Here is a 24480-nt window from a genome sequence, read left to right on the forward strand (position 1 = left end):
TTTTAACAATTTTTAATAATTTTTTATTAATTTTAATTAAGTTAATTAATCTAGACCGTTGGATTTGAAAAATATTCAAATCCAATAGCCCAGATGTTGACATGTGACCAACAGCCATAATTCTAACTGTTATGTCTTTTTTTCTTTTTCTTTTTTGGGTCTAAAATCGTGGACGGTTGATCTCTGGATCGGACGGCCGACAACTCGCCACATCACTAGCTGTTGGATATGATTTTCAAATTTTTTTTACAGTTGGAAATCCAACGGTCCAGAAAACGAGCCGTTGGGAATTCAATGGCCCAGAACGAGCCAGTGGCTTCTACCTCACGCCCTCTGTCATGATTGCAACAGTGGGCCCCACCGCCTTTTCCCTGTCTGAAATGTGCGCCTGACGCAAAAAAAAAAAATCAGTGTGCTATGACGTCATGCTAACACTAGGGTGACGTCACAAAGCCCAGCTGATTGCTTAACACATTTTGAGCCAGCCTATGGCCTGGCTTGGGCTGGGTGGAGGATTTTTAGGGGGTGCCGGTCCATTCTTTGTGCTTTGTGCCGACCTACCCCTTGGGGTGGACATGCTCTAAAGGGTTCATTTTTGCAATGTCCCTAAACTCGGTTTCAATCTCACTTTTATCTTGAAACTCAAATTTTGCTATTTTTAAACCCTCTAAAACTCAATTTTTGTTTACCACTTTGAGAAAAAGAAAAAAAGAAATCAAACACTTAAATTACCGTTATGTAAATGGGCATCCGGTCCTCGTCGTTGACTGACCTACGAGGGAGCAGAATAACTCAGAGGGATGTACGTTCCAACAAGAATCGCAGCCAGACTTCCCCTACTCGCCTCTCCTTCGCTTCCCTCCTCCTCTCCTCTCCGCCTCCGCAGCTTCTCCTCTTTATTCTCTCACCACCGTCAGTCAGTCAGTCTGTCTCTCTCTCTCTGTCTTGCGCACACACACATTGAGTAAGAAAACAAGCATATCAAACTTAGCTATTTCTTCTTCTTTTTTTTTCTCCAGGCGTGCGCAAATTGGGTAATTTAACGCCAACAGTGCACATCATTAGATTGAAACGCTGCACTGCGAAGAAGATGGCTTGGAGTTTGGAGAAGAGCGACGCGGGGGTTGAAACCCACTTGGGGGTGGTCCGTCCAGCCACTGAAGCTCACGCTGAAGAGGCCGTCGGAGCTCTCAGAGCCGGAGAAGTCATTGCCGTCCCCACCGATACGCTGTACGGCTTCGCTTGTGATGCTTGGTATGGAAATCAACCCTATGCACTCCACCTGTTTGTTTAAATGCTTCAGTGTCTAAAACCCTGTTTTTGGATATCGGTATAGTGCTCTATTTTTTTGTTATGATGATTTATAAGAAAGCGCGTACTTTTAATTTGTGTAATTTTGTAACCCATCCCTGAAATGGTGGAGAATAATTGCAGCTCTTTGGAAGCAGTGAACCGAATATATGAGATTAAAGGACGTAAGCATACAAGTCCTCTTGCAATTTGTGTTGGGGATGTTCTGGACATTGAGCGGTTTGCTGTCACAGACCATTTGCCCCATGGCTTGCTTGAGGCTCTCCTTCCAGGACCCGTTACTCTTGTACTAAGCCGAGGTATAGCAACAGAACAGAAATTTCTGAGTTCAAGAAAGAAAAAAAAGTTTAAGATTTTTTTTCTGATAGACACCACCATTTGATTGATGCTTGATATCAATAGGGTTGATTTCGTTTCTTCTTTGTCACTTTCACATTCAGTGTTAAATAAGAAAAGCTAGTTTGGGTATTTTGCAGGGGAGTCAAGTATTCTTGAGAAGTCTTTAAACCCAGGATTGGAGAGTATAGGAGTCCGAGTACCTGACTGTAACTTCATCAGGGACATTGCACGCAAATTGGGGAGTGCATTGGCCCTTACAAGTGCAAACCTAAGTGGGCAGCCAAGTAGTGTTTCCATCAAAGATTTTGAGAACCTCTGGGAACACTGTGCCTACGTTTACAATGGTGGTGTGCTTCCTTCAGGCCGTGCAGGCTCAACAGTTGTGGACCTCACCAGACTCGACAGGTACAAGATTCTTCGACCCGGAAGGTAAGAATCCCCTTGACTACACTACCTTTTCTGTGATGTAAATGGCTGGGAAAATGAAAATATATGACATTATTGTTGTGGTTTGTTATTTAAATCTAGAAGTCCTTAAGGAAATAATAGTTAGCATCTCATTAGAGATGAAGTACAGCTGAAGTATAACATATGGTGTATTTTGTCTCATCAATGCATTCTATTTATGGGAAATTTATGAAGTTTGTTTAGTACTCACTAGTCACTACACACTCAAAGATGGCAGTAATAAACTAATAATTGGTCTAATGATGCCTTTTCTGCCGTTGAATTTAACAAAACTGTCAGGATAGCTATCGGTAATAATCATTTTTCTCCAGTTTTAAAATGCAAATATGCTTAGGATTGTTTTGATGGATCAAATCCCGAATGTTGATCTTTAGATATGTCTTCTTTATATCCTTTTGTTTCTTTTTGCTTTGGGCATGCTGAACTTTAGTACAACCAGGTTCTAGTGGTGTAAATATTCCTTGCTTTGCCATTGCAGTGCGAGAGACGAAACTGTTGCAATTCTCGGAAGGTTTTCTCTTGAGGAAGAAGGAACAGCTACTTAAACCCACATGCATTGCAACTCCCATGCTTTACATGCCTTAATGGCTGTGACCTGGGCAGCTGGAAGGTATGAATCGACGATATATACACACTCATAATCCGGAATTGAAGCAAATTTGTGATTGTAGAATCCTATTTGTTTTTGTAATTTTATATGACCTGAAGCGATAGATGAAGTTTGGATACAAGTTAGATTGGTTAAGTTCATTCACCACTAAGCTATTATCTCAAGTTCTGTTATATTTTAATACTTTTATATTTTGATACGAATTATTTTGTTTCAGATGTATTTCAAATTTGTACTTCTGCAAGTATATATAGGTGTTAGGGGAGAGCAACTATATGGAACAGATTCATCGTCATGTAGCTTCCCAATCCAATAATATATTGCCATGTGGAGAAAAAATTGCACTTAACATGTATTATTGGATACAAGACGCCACATGGCAGTGAATCCATTGCATATAAGTCCCCGTGTCTGGGATAACGTCGTTTCACTTCTAGGCCTTTTAGGCAAGCCATGTTGGTACAACGTTATTTCCTTTTGATATCATGTCAAATTTGTAAGTGGAGGCTGTCATATTCACAAGCACAATAATATGGTCATCAGGACGTAACACGATACGATAACACGATTCAAGCTCAATATCATTCCTTAATCAGATTTCTTAGTCTCACGAACCCGGGTTAGCACTTGCACAGAAAAACAACACTTCTTCTAACTTCTTCACAAACCAACATGATATGTCAAATACGCGTAACTTAGCCATTTGAACTCATATAGCCTCATCCTGCATTCAACTTAAATTTAAATGTTAACAGTCATTTTTAAGAGTAAAAATGTGGTTTTTCGTAAAAGTGAACAGTACCGAGAGCTTTTCGTTAAAGTTCCCTAAAAATAATGAACGTGGATTTCAAAGTGGTAACCTGAAACACTTGTAAATATCTAGGCATATATTGGGCCTCAACTGGGCTTCATGAAAAATACTTGGAGGACTTAGCCCATTATTTATGTATTAAGGAGCGAGCCCTTATTCTATAAAAATGACTCCCTTACCACCATTAGAGAGCATCAACTCTAGCCCATCATTCATGTATTGAGGAGCGAGTCCTTATTCTATAAAAGGGACTCCCTCACCTTCAACGCCACAAGCCGAGCCAACCAAAGCAACATAAGCCACGAGCCGAGCAGCCTCGCAGCATGTGCTACTTTTAGTTGAGCTTCATTTCAGATTGAGTACTGCCTCATATCGAACATCAGTTCAAGACAACATCTAGTTACTTTGGCCCACACATGGACTGAATTTCAAGTCTCCAGCCAAAAGAATCTTTTGACTGAAAACTTGGGGGACTACTGTTTATACCATATTTAGGGCCTCGTATTTAGATTTCGTACAAATACTCAGGGGATTTAAATGTAAATATATGATAAAGGAATGGGCAAATATGTAATAAGTGATGAGTCCTTATTCTATAAAAGGACCCATCACCCTCACAATTAGGAGAGGCCAATTCCTAAGGCTCTTCACCCCTTCTCAAAGCCTCACTCTTAAAGGCTCTCACATTCTCTCCCTCACCTCTCAGATAAATACATAATCAGTGTGGACGTAGCCCAAACCTTGGGGTGAACCACGATACATCTTGTGTTATTTACATTACTTGCAGATTCACGGTCAGATTTACGTTGTTCCAAGACCTTCGGTTTTGTGCATCAACATTTGGCGCCGTCTGTGGGAATCGACACGAAAAGCTATGTCGGTTTTCTTTCAATTTTTCATCTCACCACCATGAAACCTTCACAACCTCACCACTATCCACCGTAGATCTGAAAAAACCACACATAACACAATCTTTATCTCTAGCAAAATCTCATAAACTCGTTTAGAGATGAGACCACAAACCAACCACTCTCTTTTCCTTTTCACCTTTGACCGTACTTCCTGCTCTGCACGACGTGCAATATGCAGTAGCAGGGATCGGTTTCCAGCTGTCAGTTTTGCCTCGCACGACATGTCGCCTCACAGGATCTGAAAGTAAGTATGTTGTCCAGCTATCAGTACTGAAAAATCTCTGTCAGTTCCGCTACTGATTTCCGCTCTCGAGTGGCAGTTCTATGGACTACCTTAACCTTGCAAAATCTGGAAGCAAGTATGCTGTCCAGGCTTACGAGGATTACGTGCTCAAGCATATGAGAAGAAAATATATACCGTGACTTTTGTTGCTGGTTCTTCGCCATCTGGTACACGCAGCTTTGCTCGGTTGGTATGGTCCGATGGGAAACGCACAATAGGCAGTCCAATTGCATTCACCTAGATATAATTTTGAACAGCAGCAGGCAATGGGAACAAATTGAAAAAGAGCAAAGCTGGTCTTCTTTCTCTTTCTCTCTCTTTTTCTCACGGAACTCCACCAGTCCGAAGGCTCAACCCTCCTTTCTTTAATCCAGCTTCATCGCAAACCAGATGGATATTAGTGTTATACAGGTAGTCGTGGCTTGAAAGTTTGTACCAGTGCAATACAGCAACATATGGAATTAGATCTTCCTAACGTGACAAATCTGTTTGCCACGGTGTACATCTTCCTTATAGTAATTTATTTCCAAGGGTTCCATGTGGTTCTGTCAGTGAGATCAAAGAATGCTTGTGGACAGCAGGGTTCTTATCCTATCAAGCTGTTCTACACTTCCCACATGCCCATCATTTTGCAGTTTGCACTTGTGTCCAACCTTTACTTTATCTCCCAGTTGCTTTACAGGAGGTAGAACGGAAATTTCCTTGTGAATCTTTTGGGCAAATGGAATGAGTCTGAATTTTCAGGAGGTTAATTCGTTCCTGTCAGTGGTTATGTGCAAGAGGACCGAAGGTGGGGAGCTGCACGGGAGGAAGAATCATGGGGGAGCACATGGGAGACAACGCAAGAGATCAAGAAAAGTAAAAGGAGAAAGCCATCATTTTCTGATTTCTGAGAAAGCAAAAGAAGAAAGCCATCATTTTCTGATTTCTGAGAAAGCAAAAGGAGAAAGCCATCATTTTCTGATTAAAGAGAAAGCAAAATAGAGGCATGTGGGGACACTGCAAAAGTAAGAAATAAACACCCCACCAGAATGGTGAGATTTACTTTTTTTGTTTTTGTATGATGTAATTTATTTTTCGTATCTTTTGGAGATATATGTACAAACCCCATCAGAGGGTAATAAAAAACTAAAAAATACTTCGGGGACTCAACTGGGCCTCATGAAAAATACTTGGGGGGACTTAACCCATTATTTATGTATTAAGGAGTGAGCCCTTATTCTATAAAATGAACTCCCTCACTACCATTAAAGATCATCAACTCTAGCCCATCATTCATATATTGAGGAACGAGTCCTTATTCTATAAAAGGGACTCCCTCACCTTCAACGCCACAAGCCGAGCCAACCAAGGCAACATAAGCCACGAGAATCGCAGCCTCGCAGCATGTGCTACTTCTAGTTGAGCGTCATTTCAGATTGAGCACCGCCTCATATTGAACATCAGTTCAAGACAACATCTAGTTACTTCGGCCCACACATGGATTGAATTTCAAGTATCCAGGCAAATGACTCTCTTGACTGAAGACTTGGGGGACTACTGTTTATACCATATTTAGGGCCTCGTATTTAGATCTCACATAAATACTCAGGGGACTTAAATGTAATTATATGATAAAGGAAGGGGCAAATATGTAATAAGTGATGAGTCCTTATTCTATAAAAGGACCCCTCACCCTCACATTTAGGAGAGGCCAATTCCTAAGGCTCTTCACCTCCTCTCAAAGCCTCACTCTCAGAGGCTCTCACATTCTTTCCCTCACCTCTCAGGTAAATACATAATCAGTGTGGACGTAGCCCAAACTTTGGGATGAACCACGATACATCTTGTGTTATTTACATTACTTGCAGATTCACAGTCGGATTTACGTTGTTCCAAGACCTCCGGTTTTGTGCATCAACATTTGGCGCCGTCTGTGGGAATCGACACGAAAATCTATGTTGGTTCTCTTTCAATTTTTCATCTCACCACCGTGAAACCTTCACAACCTCACCACTATCCACCGTAGATCTGAAAAAACCGCACAGAACACAATCTCTTTCTCTGACAAAATCTCATAAACTTATTCAGAGATGAGACCACAAATCAACCACCCTCTTCTTGTTTTCACCTTTGACCGTACTTACTGCTCCGCACGACGTGCAATATGCAGTAGCAGGGATCGGTTTTCAACTGTCAGTTTCGCCTCGCACGATGTGTCGCCTCGCAGGATCTGAAAGTAAGTATATTGTCCAGCTGTCAGTACCGAAAAATTTCTGTTAGTTCGGCAACTGATTTTCGCTCTCGAGTGGCAGTTCTATGGACTACCTTAACCTTGCAAAATCTGGAAGCAAGTATGCTGTCCAGGCTTGCGAGGATTACGTGCTCAAGCATACGAGAAGAAAACATATATCGTGACTTTTGTTGCTGGTTCTTCGCCATCTGGTACAAGAAGCTTTGCTCGGTTGGTATGGTCCGATAGGAAACGCACAGTAGGCAGTCCAATTGCATTCACCTAGATATAATTTTGAACAGCAGCAGGCAGTGGGAACAAATTGAAAAAGAAAAAAAGAAAAGAGCAAAGTTGGTATTCTCTCTCTCTCTCTCACGGAACTCCACCAGTCCGAAGGCTCAACCCTTATTTCTCTAATCCAGCTTCATCGCAAACCAGATGGATATTAGTGTTATATAGGTAGCAGTGGCTTGAAAGTCTGTACCAGTGCAGTACAACAACATATGGAATTAGATCTTCCTAACGTGACAAATCTGCTTGCCACGGTGTAAATCTTCCTTATAGTAATTTATTTCCAAAGGTTCCATGTGGTTCTGCCAGTGTGATCAAAGAATGCTTGTGGACAACAAGGTTTTTATCCTATCAAGCTGTTCTACACTTCCAACATGCCCATCATTTTGCAGTTTGCACTTATGTCCAACCTATACTTTATCTCCCAGTCGCTTTGCAGGAGGTATAACGGAAATTTCCTTGTGAATCTTTTGGGCAAATGGAAGGAGTCTGAATATTCAGGAGGTCAATTCATTCCTGTCAGTGGTCATGTGCAAGAGGACCGAAGGTGGGGAGCTGCACGGGAGGAAGAATCATGGGGGAGCACATGGGAGACAACGCAAGAGATCAAGAAAAGTAAAAGGAGAAAGCCATCATTTTCTGATTTCTGAGAAAGCAAAAGGAGAAAGCCATCATTTTCGGATTAAAGAGAAAGCAAAATAGAGGCATGTGAGGACACTGCAAAAGTAAGGAATAAACACCCCACTAGAGTGATGTGATTTACTTTTCTTGTTTTTGTATGATGTAATTTATTTTTCGTATCTTTCGAAGATATCTGTGCAAACCCCATCAGAGGATAATAAAAAAAAATACTTGGGGGACTCAACTGGGCCTCATGAAAAATACTTGGGGGACTTAGCCCATTATTTATGTATAAGGAGCGAGCCCTTATTCTATAAAAAGGACTCCCTCACCACCATTAGAGAGCATCAACTCTAGCCCATCATTCATGTATTGAGGAACGAGTCCTTATTTTATAAAAGGGACTCCTTCACCTTCAACGCCACAAGCCGAGCCAACCAAGGCAATATAAGCCATGAGCCTCGCAGCCTCGCAGCATGTGCTACTTCTGGTTGAGCGTCATTTTAGATTAAGCACCGCCTCATATCGAACATCAGTTCAAGACAACATCTAGTTACTTCGGCCCACACATGGACTGAATCTCAAGTCTCCAGCCAAATTACTCTTTTGACTTAAGACTTGGGGGACTACTGTTTATACCATATTTAAGGCCTCATATTTAGATCTCGTACAAATACTCGAGGGACTTAAATGTAATTATATGATAAAGGAAGAGGCAAATATGTAATAAGTGATGAGTCATTATTCTATAAAATGACCCATCACCCTCACAATTAGGAAAGGCCAATTCCTAAGGCTGCTCACCCATTCTCAAAGCCTCACTCTCAGAGGCTCTCACACTCTCTCCCTCACCTCTCAGATAAATACATAATCAGTGTGGATGTAGCCCAAACCTTAGGGTGATCCACGATATATCTTGTGTTATTAACATTACTTGCAAATTCATGGTCGGATTTACGTTGTTCCAAGACCTCCGGTTTTGTGCATCAACATTTGGCACCGTCTGTAGGAATCGACACGAAAAGCTATGTTGGTTCTCTTTCAATTTTTGATCTCACCACCGTGAAACCTTCACAACCTCATCATTATCCAACCTCATAACTATCCACCGTAGATCTGAAAAAACCACACAGAACACAATCTCTCTCTCTGACAAAATCTCATAAACTCATTCAGAGATGAGACCACAAACCAACCACCCTCTTCTCCTTTTCACCTTTGACCGTACTGTTGGAAATGTGCCCTAAAACCAATCATATGATGATACTTTACGGACATTTCACATGTTAAACTAATCTAGTTTAATATAAAGGGCAAAGATTATTGTTTGAGCCGTCTCATATAAATGTTATATGCTTAAATGATAAAGTCCAAGGAATATGTGATTGGGAGAATGCAATCTAATGAAGTTAGATTCATGAGACCATTCTTTCGTAGACACATCCTAAATGTTCCTGATCATAGGATTGCCAATTGGGCATTGACAGTCCGTCAAGATCGGTACGTGCTATGTCTTCTCTCAGGGAGAGTGACTAGTCTCGAGTCATTGGTGTGTGTGACATCAAGACAAGTACGTAGGTGCTCAGTAGAGAATGAGTTCACTGAACGCGATCAACGACGAGTTCTCATACTCATGTCACATGAGAACTCATGGTTGGGATAATGCAAAGTAGTCCTTTGACCTGAGGCATCACAATTGTCTTGTGGTTAAGTCCTTGATCTTTGATTATGTCAAACGTCATTCCATTGGAGTGTCCACGGCATCATTGGGGTTAAGCCACTTAGCCATGGAGGCAAGTGAATGCGCAACAAGGGATCTCTAACCTTCAAACCGTTGGGGGAGAATACTGTATGATATGATTTAGAATCTCTGGCCAGAGTATGAATGAGATTTAAGAATGCGTTCCAAATCACATTCAAGGTAATCATATAAGCACACGAATCACATTGGATAGTAGACATGAATAAATAAACTATCAAACCAAACAATGTGGTCAAGAGTATTGTATTAGAGAAAGACCGTATTGCATTTGTAATCCCAAACTGAATAGGTTTTCTCTACCTCTTCTGATTAGTTTGGGTAACCATGATATGCTGCAAGGTGTCACTCATGGTTTGTGGAAGCCCTAAACGTGTTTAATCACTAAAGGGAGAATTGAAAGTAAGTTTCAATTCACAATCGATGTAAAATGGTTTTAATCGCCCACTGCCTCGCTAAAAAGAACCTAATGGATCGCACACCGTGTAAGGTGGAGATTGAAGAAACAATGGAGATGAGTAAGAATGATTAAATGGTTTAATCATTTATTTATGGCAAGGATTAATTAATATGTTAATTAACATTAAGGCCCAATGGGCTTCGAACGTCAAGCCCATTAACTTAAGTTGTATGACAACTTAATGAATAATGATTCACAAAGGCCCAATTAGTCCAAAATATCCTAATGGCCGGCCATATTGTTTAGGGTAGTGAACTTGGACTTATTTACAAGTTTGCCACTCAAATGAATAAAGGTATAAAATATGACTTTATAGCCAAAATTCATTAGGGTTTTGTTTTGGAGAAAATTGGTGAGAACTTGTCTCTCCATTTCTCTCTAAAGAGGCCGGCCACCTTGGGGGGTGCATCTTGCAATCCCACTACTCCAAGGTCACTCATTTCTTCTCCAATCTCTCCTTGGTGAAGAGACTTAGAGGTTCTCAATTTTGGGAACTTGGAGAAACCTATTCTTCCATCCAAATCCATAGATTTAATATGCAAGGAATGAAAGCCCTCTCTTTGGGTGATTAGCCTTTGCTTATGCAAAGAGGAATCTACAAAGGTACAATTTCAACTCACTTTGTTTTGAGTTGAGTTTTGGTTCACCAATCTACTAGGCTTTGAATTTCATGGTTAATGTTTTGTTTTTAAGTGCATGCAAGCATGATTCCGCCTTTAATTGTTAATTGCATGCTTATAGATGTTGCTTAAATGAACATGTTTTCACAAAATATTCCTTCACGTACTTCCTGCTCCGCACGATGTGCAATATGCAGTAGCAGGGATCGGTTTCCAGCTGTCAGTTTCCCCTCGCACGACGTGTCGCCTCGCAGGATCTGAAAGCAAGTATGTTGTCCAGCTGTCAGTACCGAAAAATCTCTGTCAGTTCCGCGACTGATTTCCACTCTCAAGTGGCAGTTCTATAGACTACTTTAACCTTGCAAAATCTGGAAGCAAGTATGATGTCCAGGCTTGCGAGGATTACGCGCTCAAGCATATGAGAAGAAAACATATACCGTGACTTTTGTAGCTGGTTCTTCGCCGTCTCGTACAAGCAGCTTTACTCGGTTAGTATGGTCTGATGGGAAACACACATTAGGCAGTCCAATTGCATTCACCTAGATATAATTTTGAACAGTGGTAGGCAGTGGGAACAAATTGAAAACAAGGAAAAGAAAATAGCAAAGTTAGTCTTCTCTCTATCTCTTTCTCACGGAACTCCACCAGTCCGAAGGCTCAACCCTCATTTTTCTAATCCAGCTTCATCGCAAACCAGATGGATATTAGTGTTATACAGGTAGCCGTGGCTTGAAAGTCTGTACTAGTGCAGTACAGCAACATATGGAATTAGATCTTCCTAACGTGACAAATCTGCTTGCCACGGTGTAGATCTTCCTTATAGTAATTTATTTCCAAGGGTTCCATGTGGTTCTGCCAGTGAGATCAAAGAATGCTTGTGGACAGCAGGGTTCTTATCCTATCAAGCTGTTTTACACTTCCAACATGCCCATCATTTTGCAATTTGCACTTATGTCCAACCTTTACTTTATCTCCCAGTTGCTTTACAGGAGGTACAACGGAAATTTCCTTGTGAATCTTTTGGGCTAATGGAAGGAGTCTGAATATTCATGAGGTCAATTTGTTCCTGTCAGTGGTCATGTGCAAGAGGACCGAAGGTGGGGAGCTGCACGGGAGGAAGAATCATGGGGGAGCACATGGGAGACAATGCAAGAGATCAAGAAAAGTAAAAGGAGAAAGCCATCATTTTCTTATTTCTGAGAAAGCAAAAGGAGAAAGCCATCATTTTCTGATTAAAGAGAAAGCAAAATAGAGGCACGTGGGGACACTGCAAAAGCAAGGAATAAACTCCCCACCAGAATGGTGTGATTTACTTTTCTTGTTTTTGTATGATGTAATTTATTTTTCGTATCTTTCGGAGATATATGTACAAACCCCATCAAAGGGTAATAAAAAAAATACTTGAGGGACTTAACTGGGCCTCATGAAAAATACTTGGGGAACTTAGCCCATTATTTATGTATTAAGGAGTGAGCCCTTATTCTATAAAAGGGACTCCCTCATCACCATTAGAAAGCATCAACTCTAGCTCATCATTCATGTATTGAGAAGCGAGTCCTTATTCTATAAAAGGGACTCCCTCACCTTCAACGCCACAAGCCGAGCCAACCAAGGTAACATAAGCCACGAGCCTCGCAGCATGTGTTACTTCTAGTTGAGCGTCATTTCAAATTGAGCACCGCCTCATATCGACCATCAGTTCAAGACAACATCTAGTTACTTCGGCCCACACATGGACTAAATTTCAAGTCTCCAGCCAAAAGACTATCTTGACTGAAGACTTGGGAGACTACTGTTTATTCCATATTTAGGGCCTCATATTTAGATGTCATACAAATATTCGGGGGACTTAAATGTAATTATGTGATAAAGGAATTGGCAAATATGTAATAAGTGATGAGTCCTTATTCTATAAAATGACCCATCACCCTCACAATTAGGAGAAGCCAATTCCTAAGGCTCCTCACCCCCTCTCAAAACCTCACTCTCAGAGGCTCTCACATTCTCTCCCTTACCTTTCAGATAAATACATAATTAGTGTGTTATTTACATTACTTGCAGATTCACGGTCAGATTTATGTCATTCCAAGACCTCCAGTTTTGTGCATCAACATAACTAACAAAACATAGAAGATAAAAACAACTGAAGTGAAGCCACTTAGTATTACAGTCTAGTGGTATTCCTCTTCACTTATAAGTGAAAGGTCTTAGGTTCGATTCTCACCAAAGGCGAATTTGAACCATATTATTGCTAGCTCATTGTGAGGTTAAATCTACTCCCTCCCCCTTAGTGTAGATAATATCGTTTGCTAAAAAAAACACGAAACTGAAGAAATGTAATTTTTGAGGTTTTTGAAAGTAGTTATCCATCAACCAATGAGAAAGGATTCATCTCCAGAAAAGTGAAGTCCAAAGACAAAGTCCTTGAGTTGTGCTTTCATGGGCACTTTCTTCTAAGTTGTATTTCTCTATATTTGTTTTTTCAAGTTTGGGAGCCATCAATTCTGGTTCAAAGGCTTAGATGGGCAGACTAGAGCGTGTATGGAAGCGTGTGGGCAGCAATTTTAGTTGGAAGGCCAGCAGTTTAGTTTGTTAAGTTGTTGTCCGGCGACAGAATATGCCAAAACGGTGTATACAAGATTCCTAGTTGTGCTTACTCTTTGGCATCAAAACATAGAGAACTCATGCTCATCATTCCTTCTCTCCAAATTACGCATTTAGTGACGGGTTAAATTTTTTATTGGGGAAATCACATTTTACCACCTCACTTTGGATCACATAACAAATGCATTTCTCATTTTTTTAAACATTGCAATGTTATACATCAATATCATACCTCCGTTAAATTTTATGTCAATCTAATCATTAAATGATGACATGGGAGCCACATGGTACACTTTCTCGGCCAAATTTTGAAAAATAAAAAAAAATAAATTACATTTTACCATCTTAACTTTGAGTCACATGACAAACGCGTACCTCATTTTTCGAACATTGCAATGTCATACATCAACTTACGAATTCGTTGAAATATTAGACCTCGTTTTCTTATCCGTTAATTTGTCAGTTAACTACTGACGTGGTAGGCGTGGGCCCACTCCCTTGCCTACTGGGACTTCACATTGTTGACATGTCGAAGCTAGCGAACAAGTTCAATGTAGAATCGAGAGAGAACGAGCACCAAATACCGCCTTCCCAACCGAGCGTGTTGTCTTCGTCGTCGATCGAGTCGTCCGAGTTGGAGTGAGCACTTCTAGATATGTAGGCGAAGCGGGAGATGCAGACGTTGAGAAAGTAGGAAGCGAAAAGGAAGCCAGATGAGAAGAAAAGTCAAGGACGGAATGATTCCCCAGCAGAGAAGCAGCCGACAGTGAAGAAAGAGAGAACAGAGACGAATGTGAATTTGAATTTGCGCTATCCGGTTCAACAATAGGGTCAGTACCCGTACTCCCCCGTTGACAAGTAAGTAGCATGGAGTTTCAATAGGACACGTCAGCAATTAACAGAAAAATTGATGAATAAAGAAACGAGATTTGACATTGCAACAAATTCGTAAGGTTGTATATGTCATTGCAATGTTCAAAATATGAAATATATGTTTGTTATAAGACTCAAAGTTGAGATAGTAAAATGAAATTTGCTCTTTGATAAGAAAGTAAGGTGTACTTATCATTTAACGACTAAATTAACAAAAAAATTTAATAAAGATGTGACATTGCTATGAATTGTAGGTTAATGTACCCAAAAAACGATTGGCAAGTTTACACGTTCTAAAAAAAACACATGCACAACGAACATGGACAAGCTTTGATTGCATCGTTGTGGCGTTGGTTCCATGGCGCATAGATCATTAGACCTATATTTAATGCCGCTACCTACCACACTAAAATTATGATTGGTGATTTCATTTGTTACCTTTTCTACGCATATCAAATTTAATCCACACTAAATCTCGATGAAATAATTTACTGTTCATAAGCATATTGTGCTTCCAAATCGGTTTCATATTTTTATGCTAATATCGATTGTGTCCCTGGAGTCCCGTCATATATATACTGTATTTCTCTCTTTTTTTCTACCAACTCCCTTCTCCCTTGTGGTTTTGGGGAGGAAGGAGGCTGAAAATTACTAAGAAGAATAACACACGCAATTATTAATGGCTTCGTGCTTTGTATGGTTAGACGACTCATTAGATACCAAGATTAAACATTTACCAGAAAAATAGATACGAAAACAAATGGTTTTGTCCATATCCTTGCAGCCCAGACAATCCACAAATTGGTACAAATTCAACCATTGAAAAACAAATTTCCAAAAATCCATTGGCAACTCCCTTCTCTCACTCCCCATCCCACCACCAAATTTTCCAACTTCTGGAGTTCTAGAGCCTTCTTCTTCCCCTTCTCACTCTCAGCAGCTCCGACTGATCAACTCCACACATCACTCAAGGTAAACAGAAAAAACCCATCAGCACAATCACCAGCACTCCAAGTGTCCACCAATTGAGCATCCTTTTGAGCACTCTGGTTGTTGGTTTTGTAAAAACGCTTTCTAGGTTTGTTGATTTTGTAAAAACGCTTTTTGGGTTTTGAATTGCATTTGATTTATTTGTTTTTGTTATGTTTTGTGTTTTGTTGATTGTTTTGAGGTAATATATTATGTGACTTTATGCAAAATTTGATCAGGAAAGCAGAGAATTCAGTTGGTGTGAATGTGATTAGGTGGTGGATTAGTTTAGTGTTTTGGGCTCTGGGAAGGCTGAGAAATTTGTGAGGAAGATCATTGTTTTGAAGTTTCTTTAGCTGCTCAGCTTAAGGAAAGAGTGAATTTGAAAACCCACAAATTCTTTTTCCTGTTTATGTTTTGGTTCATGATTAATCAAAGTTCTTGTCTTGACATGGTAATTCTGAATTTTGATGTATAAAATGATGAGTTAACTGAATTTCTGGCAAATTGTGCTTTTGAATTGTGAAGGGTAGAGCTTTGCAGTCGTGGAAATGGCGACCGGAGCTGTACCGGCTTCTTTTACGGGTCTGAAAAGCAGGGACTCAAGTTTCGGGTTTGCTAAAAGTATGGATTTTGCGAGGGTTTCTGATTTGAAGAGGTTCAAGTCTGGCAGAACAAGAATCTCAGTGATACGAAACTCAAATCCAGGCTCGGATATTGCTGAGCTCAAGCCTGCATCTGAAGGCAGCCCTTTGTTAGGTTGTTGAACTCCCTAATTGGTTTAGTCAGCCTTTGTTTTAATGCATGTGTTGTGTTTTAGTCCTTGAAATTACTTTTGGCAGCGGCAAAGTAAAGCAGATTGCTATGTTTTCTTTTGCCTTGTTTCTGGGTTTCTCAGAAATGTTGAACAAGAAATAATCGGTAGTTATCATTAGCTGGTTGTAATGTTCCTGTTAATCAATAATTTATTTACATGGTTGGAAATAAATAGCTATTAACTAGAAAGTTGTGAAATAATTGTTTGCTGGATGAGATATATCTATAACGAAACCCAAGGTAATTGTTATTGTGAAAATGGAATTCTTGCCTAAACAAAGCTAATTGTATTAGGATCAGTCAAACTAAGCCTTGGCTTGATCACTTTTATTCAGTTTTCCGAGAGACGAAATGGAATGTAAGGTAGTATATATCAGCCTAAGTATGTTTTTCTACCTTTCTAAAATTTCTTTCATATTGTCTAATAATTTTTTTTTTTTTTTCAATTTAGTTCCTAGGCAAAAATATTGTGAATCCATACACAAAACTGTCAGGAGGAAAACGCGCACAGTTATGGTCGGAAATGTGGCTATTGGTAGTGAGCATCCCATAAGGATTCAAACAATGACCACAACTGACACAAAGGATGTTGCTGCTACAGTTGAACAGGTTTGGTAGTTCCCTTTTTTTCATTTATATACTGGTGGATTGACCCAACTTGGTATATCTATGATACCTCTGGGTCTGATTCAGATTGTTGGCATATCAATTTCTCCTTTGTTTGTAGGTAATGAGAATAGCAGATAAGGGAGCAGATATTGTTCGGATAACAGTTCAAGGGAGGAAAGAAGCAGATGCTTGTTTTGAAATTAAAAATTCCCTTGTGCAGAAAAAGTAGGCTTCGTTGTTGTATTTTGAGTGGTTAAAGATCTACTCTTTATGTTGTTTAAGGCCTGACCATGTTTCAATCTATATGTGCAGTTATGATATACCTTTGGTGGCAGATATTCATTTTGCTCCTACTGTTGCACTGCGGGTCGCTGAATGCTTTGACAAAATTCGTGTCAACCCTGGAAATTTTGGTACACAGTTCACTGTTCAATGGTTTTGTTATATTCTATTTGAAGGGAGTGATTGTGGATTCATTTATGTGTTTTATTGCAGCTGATAGACGGGCCCAGTTTGAGAAGTTGGAGTACACGGAAGATGACTATCAGAAAGAACTTGGGCACATTGAGCAGGTAACCATATATCTATCTGTACATGGCCTCTGCTCATGTCCACTGTTAAAAACACACAATAATGTTTGAGAAATTGATGCAGACTTAGATTTTCATTAAAGTTTGATAAGTATGTGTGAACTGGTAACTATTTTTTCCAAAAGTGAACTGACTAAAATAAAGAGATTTAAGAGGCAAGTATTTTGTAAAGCCTATATTGTTGGGTATCAAACGATCTATTATGTTGATACACAATCATGCTCTAATGTGCTCAGTTCAATGAAAATTATGTTCTCGACAACGGCAGGTTTTTACTCCATTGGTTGAAAAGTGTAAGAAGTATGGAAGAGCAATGCGTATTGGGACAAACCACGGGAGCCTTTCAGATCGTATAATGAGCTATTATGGGGATTCTCCTCGAGGAATGGTGAGCAAAACATTGTCTTTTTGCTGAAAATAGTTCAAGCTTGTTTGACGTACATACGAACTCATTGGGTGTCATTGACATGTTATTCCTCAACAGGTTGAATCTGCATTTGAGTTTGCAAGAATTTGCCGGAAGTTGGACTACCATAATTTTGTTTTTTCAATGAAAGCAAGCAACCCAGTTATCATGGTCCAGGCATATCGTTTGCTTGTAGCTGAAATGTATGTTCAAGGCTGGGATTATCCATTGCACTTGGGAGTTACTGAAGCTGGAGAAGGTGAGGATGGGCGAATGAAATCTGCAATTGGTATTGGAACCCTTCTTCAGGTACAATTGAATCATTAGTTGAGGTGTTGTGATTGATTCAAAACCAGTAAACATCGTAGGGATTATTTTGATTTATATGCCAGTAATGCACTATTTTGTTAAGTTGGCTTTAAGAATAAGTATTTGCGTACTGCAACTGTGCTTATGACAGATGGTAGGTTTATGATAGATGGAAGGTTTGTCTATTTGTGTATGTCGTGTGATCCTGCACTTAGTTCAAGAGATTGAAGCTAATATAAATGCAACGGGACAATACATTTACAAGTCATGTCTAGCCATAATGGAACACTAGAATTTTGTATGCAGGATGGCTTGGGTGATACAATTAGGGTTTCACTTACTGAAGCACCAGAGGAGGAGATAGATCCCTGCAGACGATTGGCCAACCTTGGTAAGAGAGCAGCGGATCTTCAGCAAGGAGTGGTAGGATTTTACAATCTTTTGTTAGTTGATTAATATTCTTGATCACTTCTATTTTAGAAATTGAAAGTCCAATCAGCTTTCTTGATGGCATTATTTGTATCAGGCTTCATTTGAAGAGAAGCACCGACATTATTTTGAATTTCAGCGTCGATCTGGTCAACTGCCAATACAAAAGGAGGTTAGCCAAGATCTTGAGATTGCATCACTTAGTGCATCATATTCTTTTTCCTTTAGCAGAGATAATGATGTCATCAAAACACAGGGTGAAGAGGTGGATTATAGAGGTGTCTTGCACCGTGATGGCTCTGTTCTGATGTCAGTATCCCTTGACCAGTTGAAGGTACAGTTGAAATCATACATCCATTATTTCATTTTATTGCTTTCGGGTGGAGAAAATAAACTGACCTTTTTGCTTTCGTTATAGACACCAGAGCTCCTGTACAAGTCACTAGCAACAAAACTTGTTCTCGGAATGCCATTTAAGGTCTACTATTATTCCATTTTAAGCTTCATATTGTACATCATTTAGGTTTACTGGGATTTTCATTTACATAGTTCTGTTGATACAGGATCTTGCAACCGTTGATTCAATCTTATTGAGACAACTTCCACCTGTTGATGATGCTGATTCTGTAAGAACCCTACTGTACTTTTCTTCATTGCTTTTGGAAATAATCATGTTCTCTCTCTCTCTCTCTCTCTCTCTCTCTCTCTTGCTCCCCCCACCGTTCCCCAAAATTTTAGTTATATCGTAAAAATAAGCTGCTTGAGCATTAAGTTCTTTGCAAGAACAAGAATAATGTGATAGTTTTCTTTGTATTATGATCAGCGGCTAGCTCTCAAAAGGTTGATAGATGTAAGTATGGGTGTTTTAACACCCTTGTCAGAACAGCTAACAAAGCCATTGCCCAATGCCATGGTTCTGGTAAATTCGAAGGAGTTATCAACTGGTGCATACAAGCTTTTGCCAGAAGGTGAAGCTTTGTTACTGAATTGAGTACTCCTGATCTATATTCTGTATTTCTTATTGCGAGTTATGGCCTTGTAGGTACACGGTTGGTGGTCTCATTACGTGGTGATGAACCTGATGAAGTGCTGGATATTCTCAAGGGCATTGATGCTACAATGATTCTCCATGATCTGCCCTTCGGTGAAGATAAAATAAGCCGAGTGCATGCTGCGAGGAGGTAATGACTTTATAACTCATATAAATCATCGAAATAAAATTTCCATTGTAAGAATTTCAATCTAGAATGGCATTTTCCTAGGCCCTAGACACTTCAACCATATGAAATTTGTTTTCTCCGTTCTTTGGGGCCATTGATTGTTAAATGATAGTCCATGTTTTAACTTCTTGTTATTGTTATGCACATCTTTCCTTCTCCTGATAATATGAAGTCTATGTTTCTGTAGGCTATTCGAGTATCTGGGAGACAATGCTCTAAACTTCCCCGTAATACACCATATTCAGTTTCCGAGTGGAATCCATGGGTAATTACATGATTGACTCTACCTTCTGTCAGAGATCCATGGTATTAGAACTTCTGGCTTAATTCCACTTCGTGCAGGGATGACTTGGTTATCGGTGCTGGTACCAATGCGGGGGCCCTTTTAGTAGATGGACTTGGAGATGGTCTTCTATTGGAAGCCCCAGACAAGGACTTTGATTACCTGAGAAACACATCTTTCAATTTACTACAAGGATGTAGAATGCGGAATACAAAGACGGTAGGGAGTTTTCTTACGAAATATAACTGAACTTGACATATCATGAAGAGAGGATGGTCTTAAACAATCGCTGTACATGCCTAAATTTCATTTCAGGAGTATGTTTCATGCCCATCCTGTGGCCGAACTTTGTTTGATCTTCAAGAAATAAGTGCACAAATACGAGAGAAGACATCACACTTGCCTGGCGTTTCGGTAATTACCTTATACCTTTCCTTGCAACTCAATGATCTTGAATGGTGATTGTGTAATTCGTTCTCTATTTCCATTTTCTAGATTGCGATCATGGGTTGCATTGTAAATGGACCCGGGGAGATGGCTGATGCAGACTTTGGGTATGTTGGTGGCGCTCCTGGAAAGATTGACCTCTACGTTGGGAAGGTATTTCCTCCGCCCAGCGTGAAATTTGATATCGGTTTAGTTTGAAGAACATAAATTAAATAACACAGAAGCAGCGCTTCAGCTTTATATTAGTCATTGCTACAGTTTGTTTCCAATCTTCAAAAACGTGCGAACCTGATACGAGGTTGAAATGTGTTTCAGACGGTGGTGAAGCGTGGAATTGAGATGGAGCATGCAACCGATGCCTTGATCCAGCTAATAAAAGATCACGGCCGCTGGGTTGACCCTCCTGCGGAAGAGTAAAAGCCGGTAATTTCTAATAACCGCAGATTGAAAACAATAAACGATGACTTGATCTCGAAGAAAATGTATTGCCTTAAATGTAATCCACAGTGCATGAAATTAGTACCGAGTTGCAGTGCAAGTATACAAAACAACAACGTAATTCTCCCGTTACTAAATTAAAACCTTAGGTTTAGCCGCTTTCATGTTGATCATATCGAAGATTGTGCGAGTGTCTGCTTCTGAAGTAAGTACTTTTGATTATAAGCGTTTCCATTCGAATGTTTTTATTAGACTTTATCTCCATCTACTCAATACGTGATATAATTACGAAATTTCTCTTACTTTGCACATATAACGTCGTGGCATTGAACAATTTTTCCTTTTCGTTTGAAAGAAACAATCAACGCTTGCTTTATTTTCTATTTGTTCAAGTTGAAGTTAAACCATCAAGGCTACTGTCGCAGAAGACCATTTATTGCCACCTATTTCATGGCCTCATTTGCTGCTGCTCAGTCGTCGCAAAAGCATTTTGCGATGGAAAAACCAGATTTTGCGAACATTGACGAGCCATAAACATGGTATATATTGGCACCAGTCAACATTCACAAGAGGCCAAAAGTTGAAAATGCCCCGCACTTGCATACCAAATTTATCGTTGACATATTTTTTTTATAAACGCTATTTATCTATACTAAAAATTTGTTTGGATGTGTTTTTAAAATGATTGAAAGCGTTTTTTGTTTTTTTAGAACCAATCTTTAACAAAAATACAAGTAAATCTTGAAAAAACACTTAAAGTGTTTATTGGAAGAAGCGCATAACTGGTGTTTCTTTTAGAAAGCACTTCAAGTGCTTTTAGAACCCAAATAATTTTTTTTTTAAAGCGCCTTCAATCATTTTAAAATTACATCCAAATGAGTATTAAGATGATAGGAGGGTGGGCTAAACTTCAGAATGACACCAATGCGAAAAGTCAAATACATTACAGTTTGACTAACTCTCATTCTTGGTGCAATTTCCTAATAATATTTGTGTGTACCAGTGTTACTTGGTGCAATTTCCTAAAAATATTTGGCCGACTCATTCTTCCGCATTTACATATTAAAGAGAAGATGTGTACGAACGAGATATCCAGCGACAAGAAGAAGAACGAGATATCCAGCGACAAGAAGAAGAAGGAAAAGGATTGAATAGGGTTATTTTATGCAGCGAACAACTCCGATCCAAACTACAGGACTAAATAGTTGTCCGACTGGACAGACACAAAACACCTGCTCCCACCCACTCATATTGTATGGTGCCTTAAAAGAGGTTCCTCCACTTGTGAATAAGTACGAGTTTGTAATTTACGAACTTTAATGTAAGAAGAAATTTCTCATTAGATATGAGTAGTGGCCGAGCCATGTTCAATGATGACCCAAAAGTGAAATTTACAGATGCATGGTAACAAGAAAAAGACGTCCTTTAGCATCAGGAGGTTTTTCATGACACGGATAGACCACCACCACGATATCCTCTGTCAGATTCAATGACAAGTCACAAAGTCAGCAGTGGCCATATTCTCTCTTGTGGAATTTCCTCACTTTTCACTTTTTAAAAGTTTATTAGAATAATGATTTATTATAATTGATCGATATCAAATATGTGTAATATTCCCATCATATGTTGACGTCAAACTAATCAAATATTAAAAATCATCACTTTAATCGATTTCCCTATTTAATTTTGGCCATAAGGAAGTTGTGGTCTTTGTGCATAGGGTTGGACACGGTGCGTTCCGCTTAAATTGTTCAATTTGAAGCTGTTCCGTTTAAATTTATTACTCAAACCATACAATTCAACTTACAATAGTTCCGGTTCGATTCTGAGTGGTTCCACCAACATAGAAGCTGAAACCGATATGAACGATTAGGTTCGATTCTTGAACTTATGTTGATTGTTTTTTATCAGAATGAATTTTTACAATTTATTTTATCATGGGTCGATTCGATTTTGGGATCCTACAGTTTTATGCCCATCCATAGCCTGTGCTCTCATTTAATCTTTAAACTTTAAAGATGCCGAAGCAAAAGTAAAAGCTACAAAAGCATAAAAATGGAGAGAAGGTAGAAAAGAGGAATAAGGTTACAGTAGCCCAAGTTTTTTCACTTTACCAAAAAAAAAAAATTCTTTGCACAAAGTCGACATATCCACTTCGAAAAAAAAAAAAAAAGCAATAAAACGAAACCAACAAAAAGAATAGAATATAGACCAAAACAGTAAAAGTAATACCCACAAATCTTCATCGCATTGCAATCAACCGGAAAAATCAAATAAAAAACAAAAAAAATTAATAAAAATAACTTAAAATTTTTGAATTTTAATTATAAAGACAAAATAAAATGTAAAATAAATAATAATAGATTTAATTTTTTAGTGTTAAAATGTAATTTTTCGTTAAATGATCATTACCGCAAGTTTTTCGTTAAAATTTCCTTACATATAATCGAAATCGCAATTAAAATGACACATAATCATCAAATTAGAAGAAAAACGAGTAACTCCACATCTGTAAATCCAATTATTATATTATTTCTAAAATAGAGAAGCAATACATCACTCATATTTGACTAATCAAGTATCTTACCCCCAAAATTTAAAAAGAAAATAATAAAAATAATCTACCTATCACCACTCCTCCGCCACCGCCGCCGCCGGCGCGCCAAAAAATCAAGAATCGAATTGAATCACCATTTTTCACCGCCGTAGAAAACCCCAATTCAATCATATACTAAACATGCCCAGAATTTAAACAAAAAATTACGAGAAATTAATACCAGAAAATTTAAGATTTAACAGTAACCTCCATAAGTAGAAGAGCTTCGCGTATGAAGACGATTGAGTGTTTCTTCAGAGAATCTCTCTCCTGGCGGCGTAACTGTACTGAGATCTACGGACGTTATCTTGACGCTTCTTGTACACGAATCCTCCCAGCCCTACCAAACTGACTCCGACGATGACTCCGAACGCGATCCCCGCCTTCTTTCCCGTGCTCATTCCTCCTTCGGAGGACTCCTCTCCGTCGCCGTCGGCGCTGATGTTATTGTGGTTGATGTCGCTAGGAACCGACGGAGGTTCGCTGTCAGGCGACGGCGATGGAGTCGATTGCGGCGGAGCGGGAGGAGAAGATGGTATTGGTGAATCAGCCGGAGCGTTCGACGGAGATGGAGGGAGGGAAATCAGGGATGGAGATGGCGGTGAAGGTGAATCGGCGCCGGGTTGCGGCGATGGAGTCGGCGAGGGCTCTGGCGAAGAGGAAGAAGAAACGGCGGTGCTGAATTGGATTAGGAGGAAAGCGAGAAGCAGAGGCGAGAGGAGTTCGATGAACCTCGACATTGTTGACGGAGGAGGCGGCGTCGGCTCGAGGCGTTTGTTTCCCGAGAAAATGTGGATCTGATGGGAAAGTGAGAAGAGAGGAAGTTGAGATTTTGGGAAGCAGTTTTGAAATGGAGTGGAGGAGATCTGAATTTGAAAGGAGGAGACCTCGGGAGAAGGGAAAAGGGGGACGGCCGAGATTGAAGGGGAGGGAAGAGGCGGATTCAGATCTGGACACTTAGGTGGAGTAAAAAAGCAGGGAGAGGAGCGATACACTGGATCTAGAAAAATGCTGAGGGGATTTAAGTTGGGTTTTTTTGGAAGTGTGGAAAAGAGTTGGATGATATTGTAATTCTATTATTTTATTTGGTCTTATTTATAAAGAGTTGTGTTTTTTTTTCTTTTTCATTTTTTGTTGGAAAGGCAACCCTATTATGAACTATATTTTATTGAATTTGAAATGAAAACGGTATTTT

At 39.5% G+C, this 24480-nt stretch overlaps 2 protein-coding genes across 16 annotated transcripts; both read left to right on the top strand.

The window, feature by feature from the left end:
- The first annotated feature begins 504 nt into the window (after positions 1-504).
- On the top strand, positions 505-2909 carry LOC103422853 (uncharacterized). Of its 10 annotated transcripts, none has more exons than XM_070818957.1 (6): positions 691-859; positions 890-920; positions 1020-1254; positions 1435-1610; positions 1788-2079; positions 2597-2909. In XM_070818957.1, exons 1-6 carry the CDS (start codon positions 743-745, stop codon positions 2661-2663), a joined length of 918 nt encoding a protein of 305 aa, XP_070675058.1. In that variant the 5' UTR covers positions 691-742; the 3' UTR covers positions 2664-2909. The 10 variants fall into 10 exon arrangements, with proteins under 10 accessions (XP_070675057.1, XP_070675058.1, XP_070675061.1 ...); XM_070818960.1 differs by having other exon boundaries at positions 703-859; positions 890-924; XM_070818961.1 differs by having other exon boundaries at positions 705-859; positions 890-912.
- Positions 2910-14618: 11709 nt separating this feature from the next.
- Positions 14619-20982, top strand: LOC103422909 (4-hydroxy-3-methylbut-2-en-1-yl diphosphate synthase (ferredoxin), chloroplastic). 6 transcript variants are annotated; one of them, XM_008360975.4, is made up of 20 exons: positions 14619-15145; positions 15671-15901; positions 16410-16567; positions 16686-16792; positions 16880-16980; positions 17063-17139; positions 17426-17545; positions 17642-17872; positions 18179-18295; positions 18399-18473; positions 18558-18635; positions 18720-18779; positions 18865-18927; positions 19125-19269; positions 19344-19482; positions 19709-19786; positions 19864-20023; positions 20120-20218; positions 20300-20404; positions 20567-20982. In XM_008360975.4, the coding sequence occupies exons 2-20, from the start codon at positions 15694-15696 to the stop codon at positions 20666-20668; spliced, it is 2223 nt and encodes a 740-aa protein (XP_008359197.3). In that variant the 5' UTR covers positions 14619-15145; positions 15671-15693; the 3' UTR covers positions 20669-20982. The 6 variants fall into 6 exon arrangements, with proteins under 6 accessions (XP_008359197.3, XP_028955643.2, XP_028955642.2 ...); XM_029099810.2 differs by having other exon boundaries at positions 14639-15145; positions 15676-15901; XM_029099809.2 differs by having other exon boundaries at positions 14774-15251.
- Positions 20983-24480: the final 3498 nt, after the last annotated feature.

The sequence above is a fragment of the Malus domestica genome, chromosome 03 (genome assembly GCF_042453785.1).
Source record: "Malus domestica chromosome 03, GDT2T_hap1".
In the NCBI taxonomy this organism is placed as follows: Eukaryota; Viridiplantae; Streptophyta; class Magnoliopsida; order Rosales; family Rosaceae; genus Malus; species Malus domestica.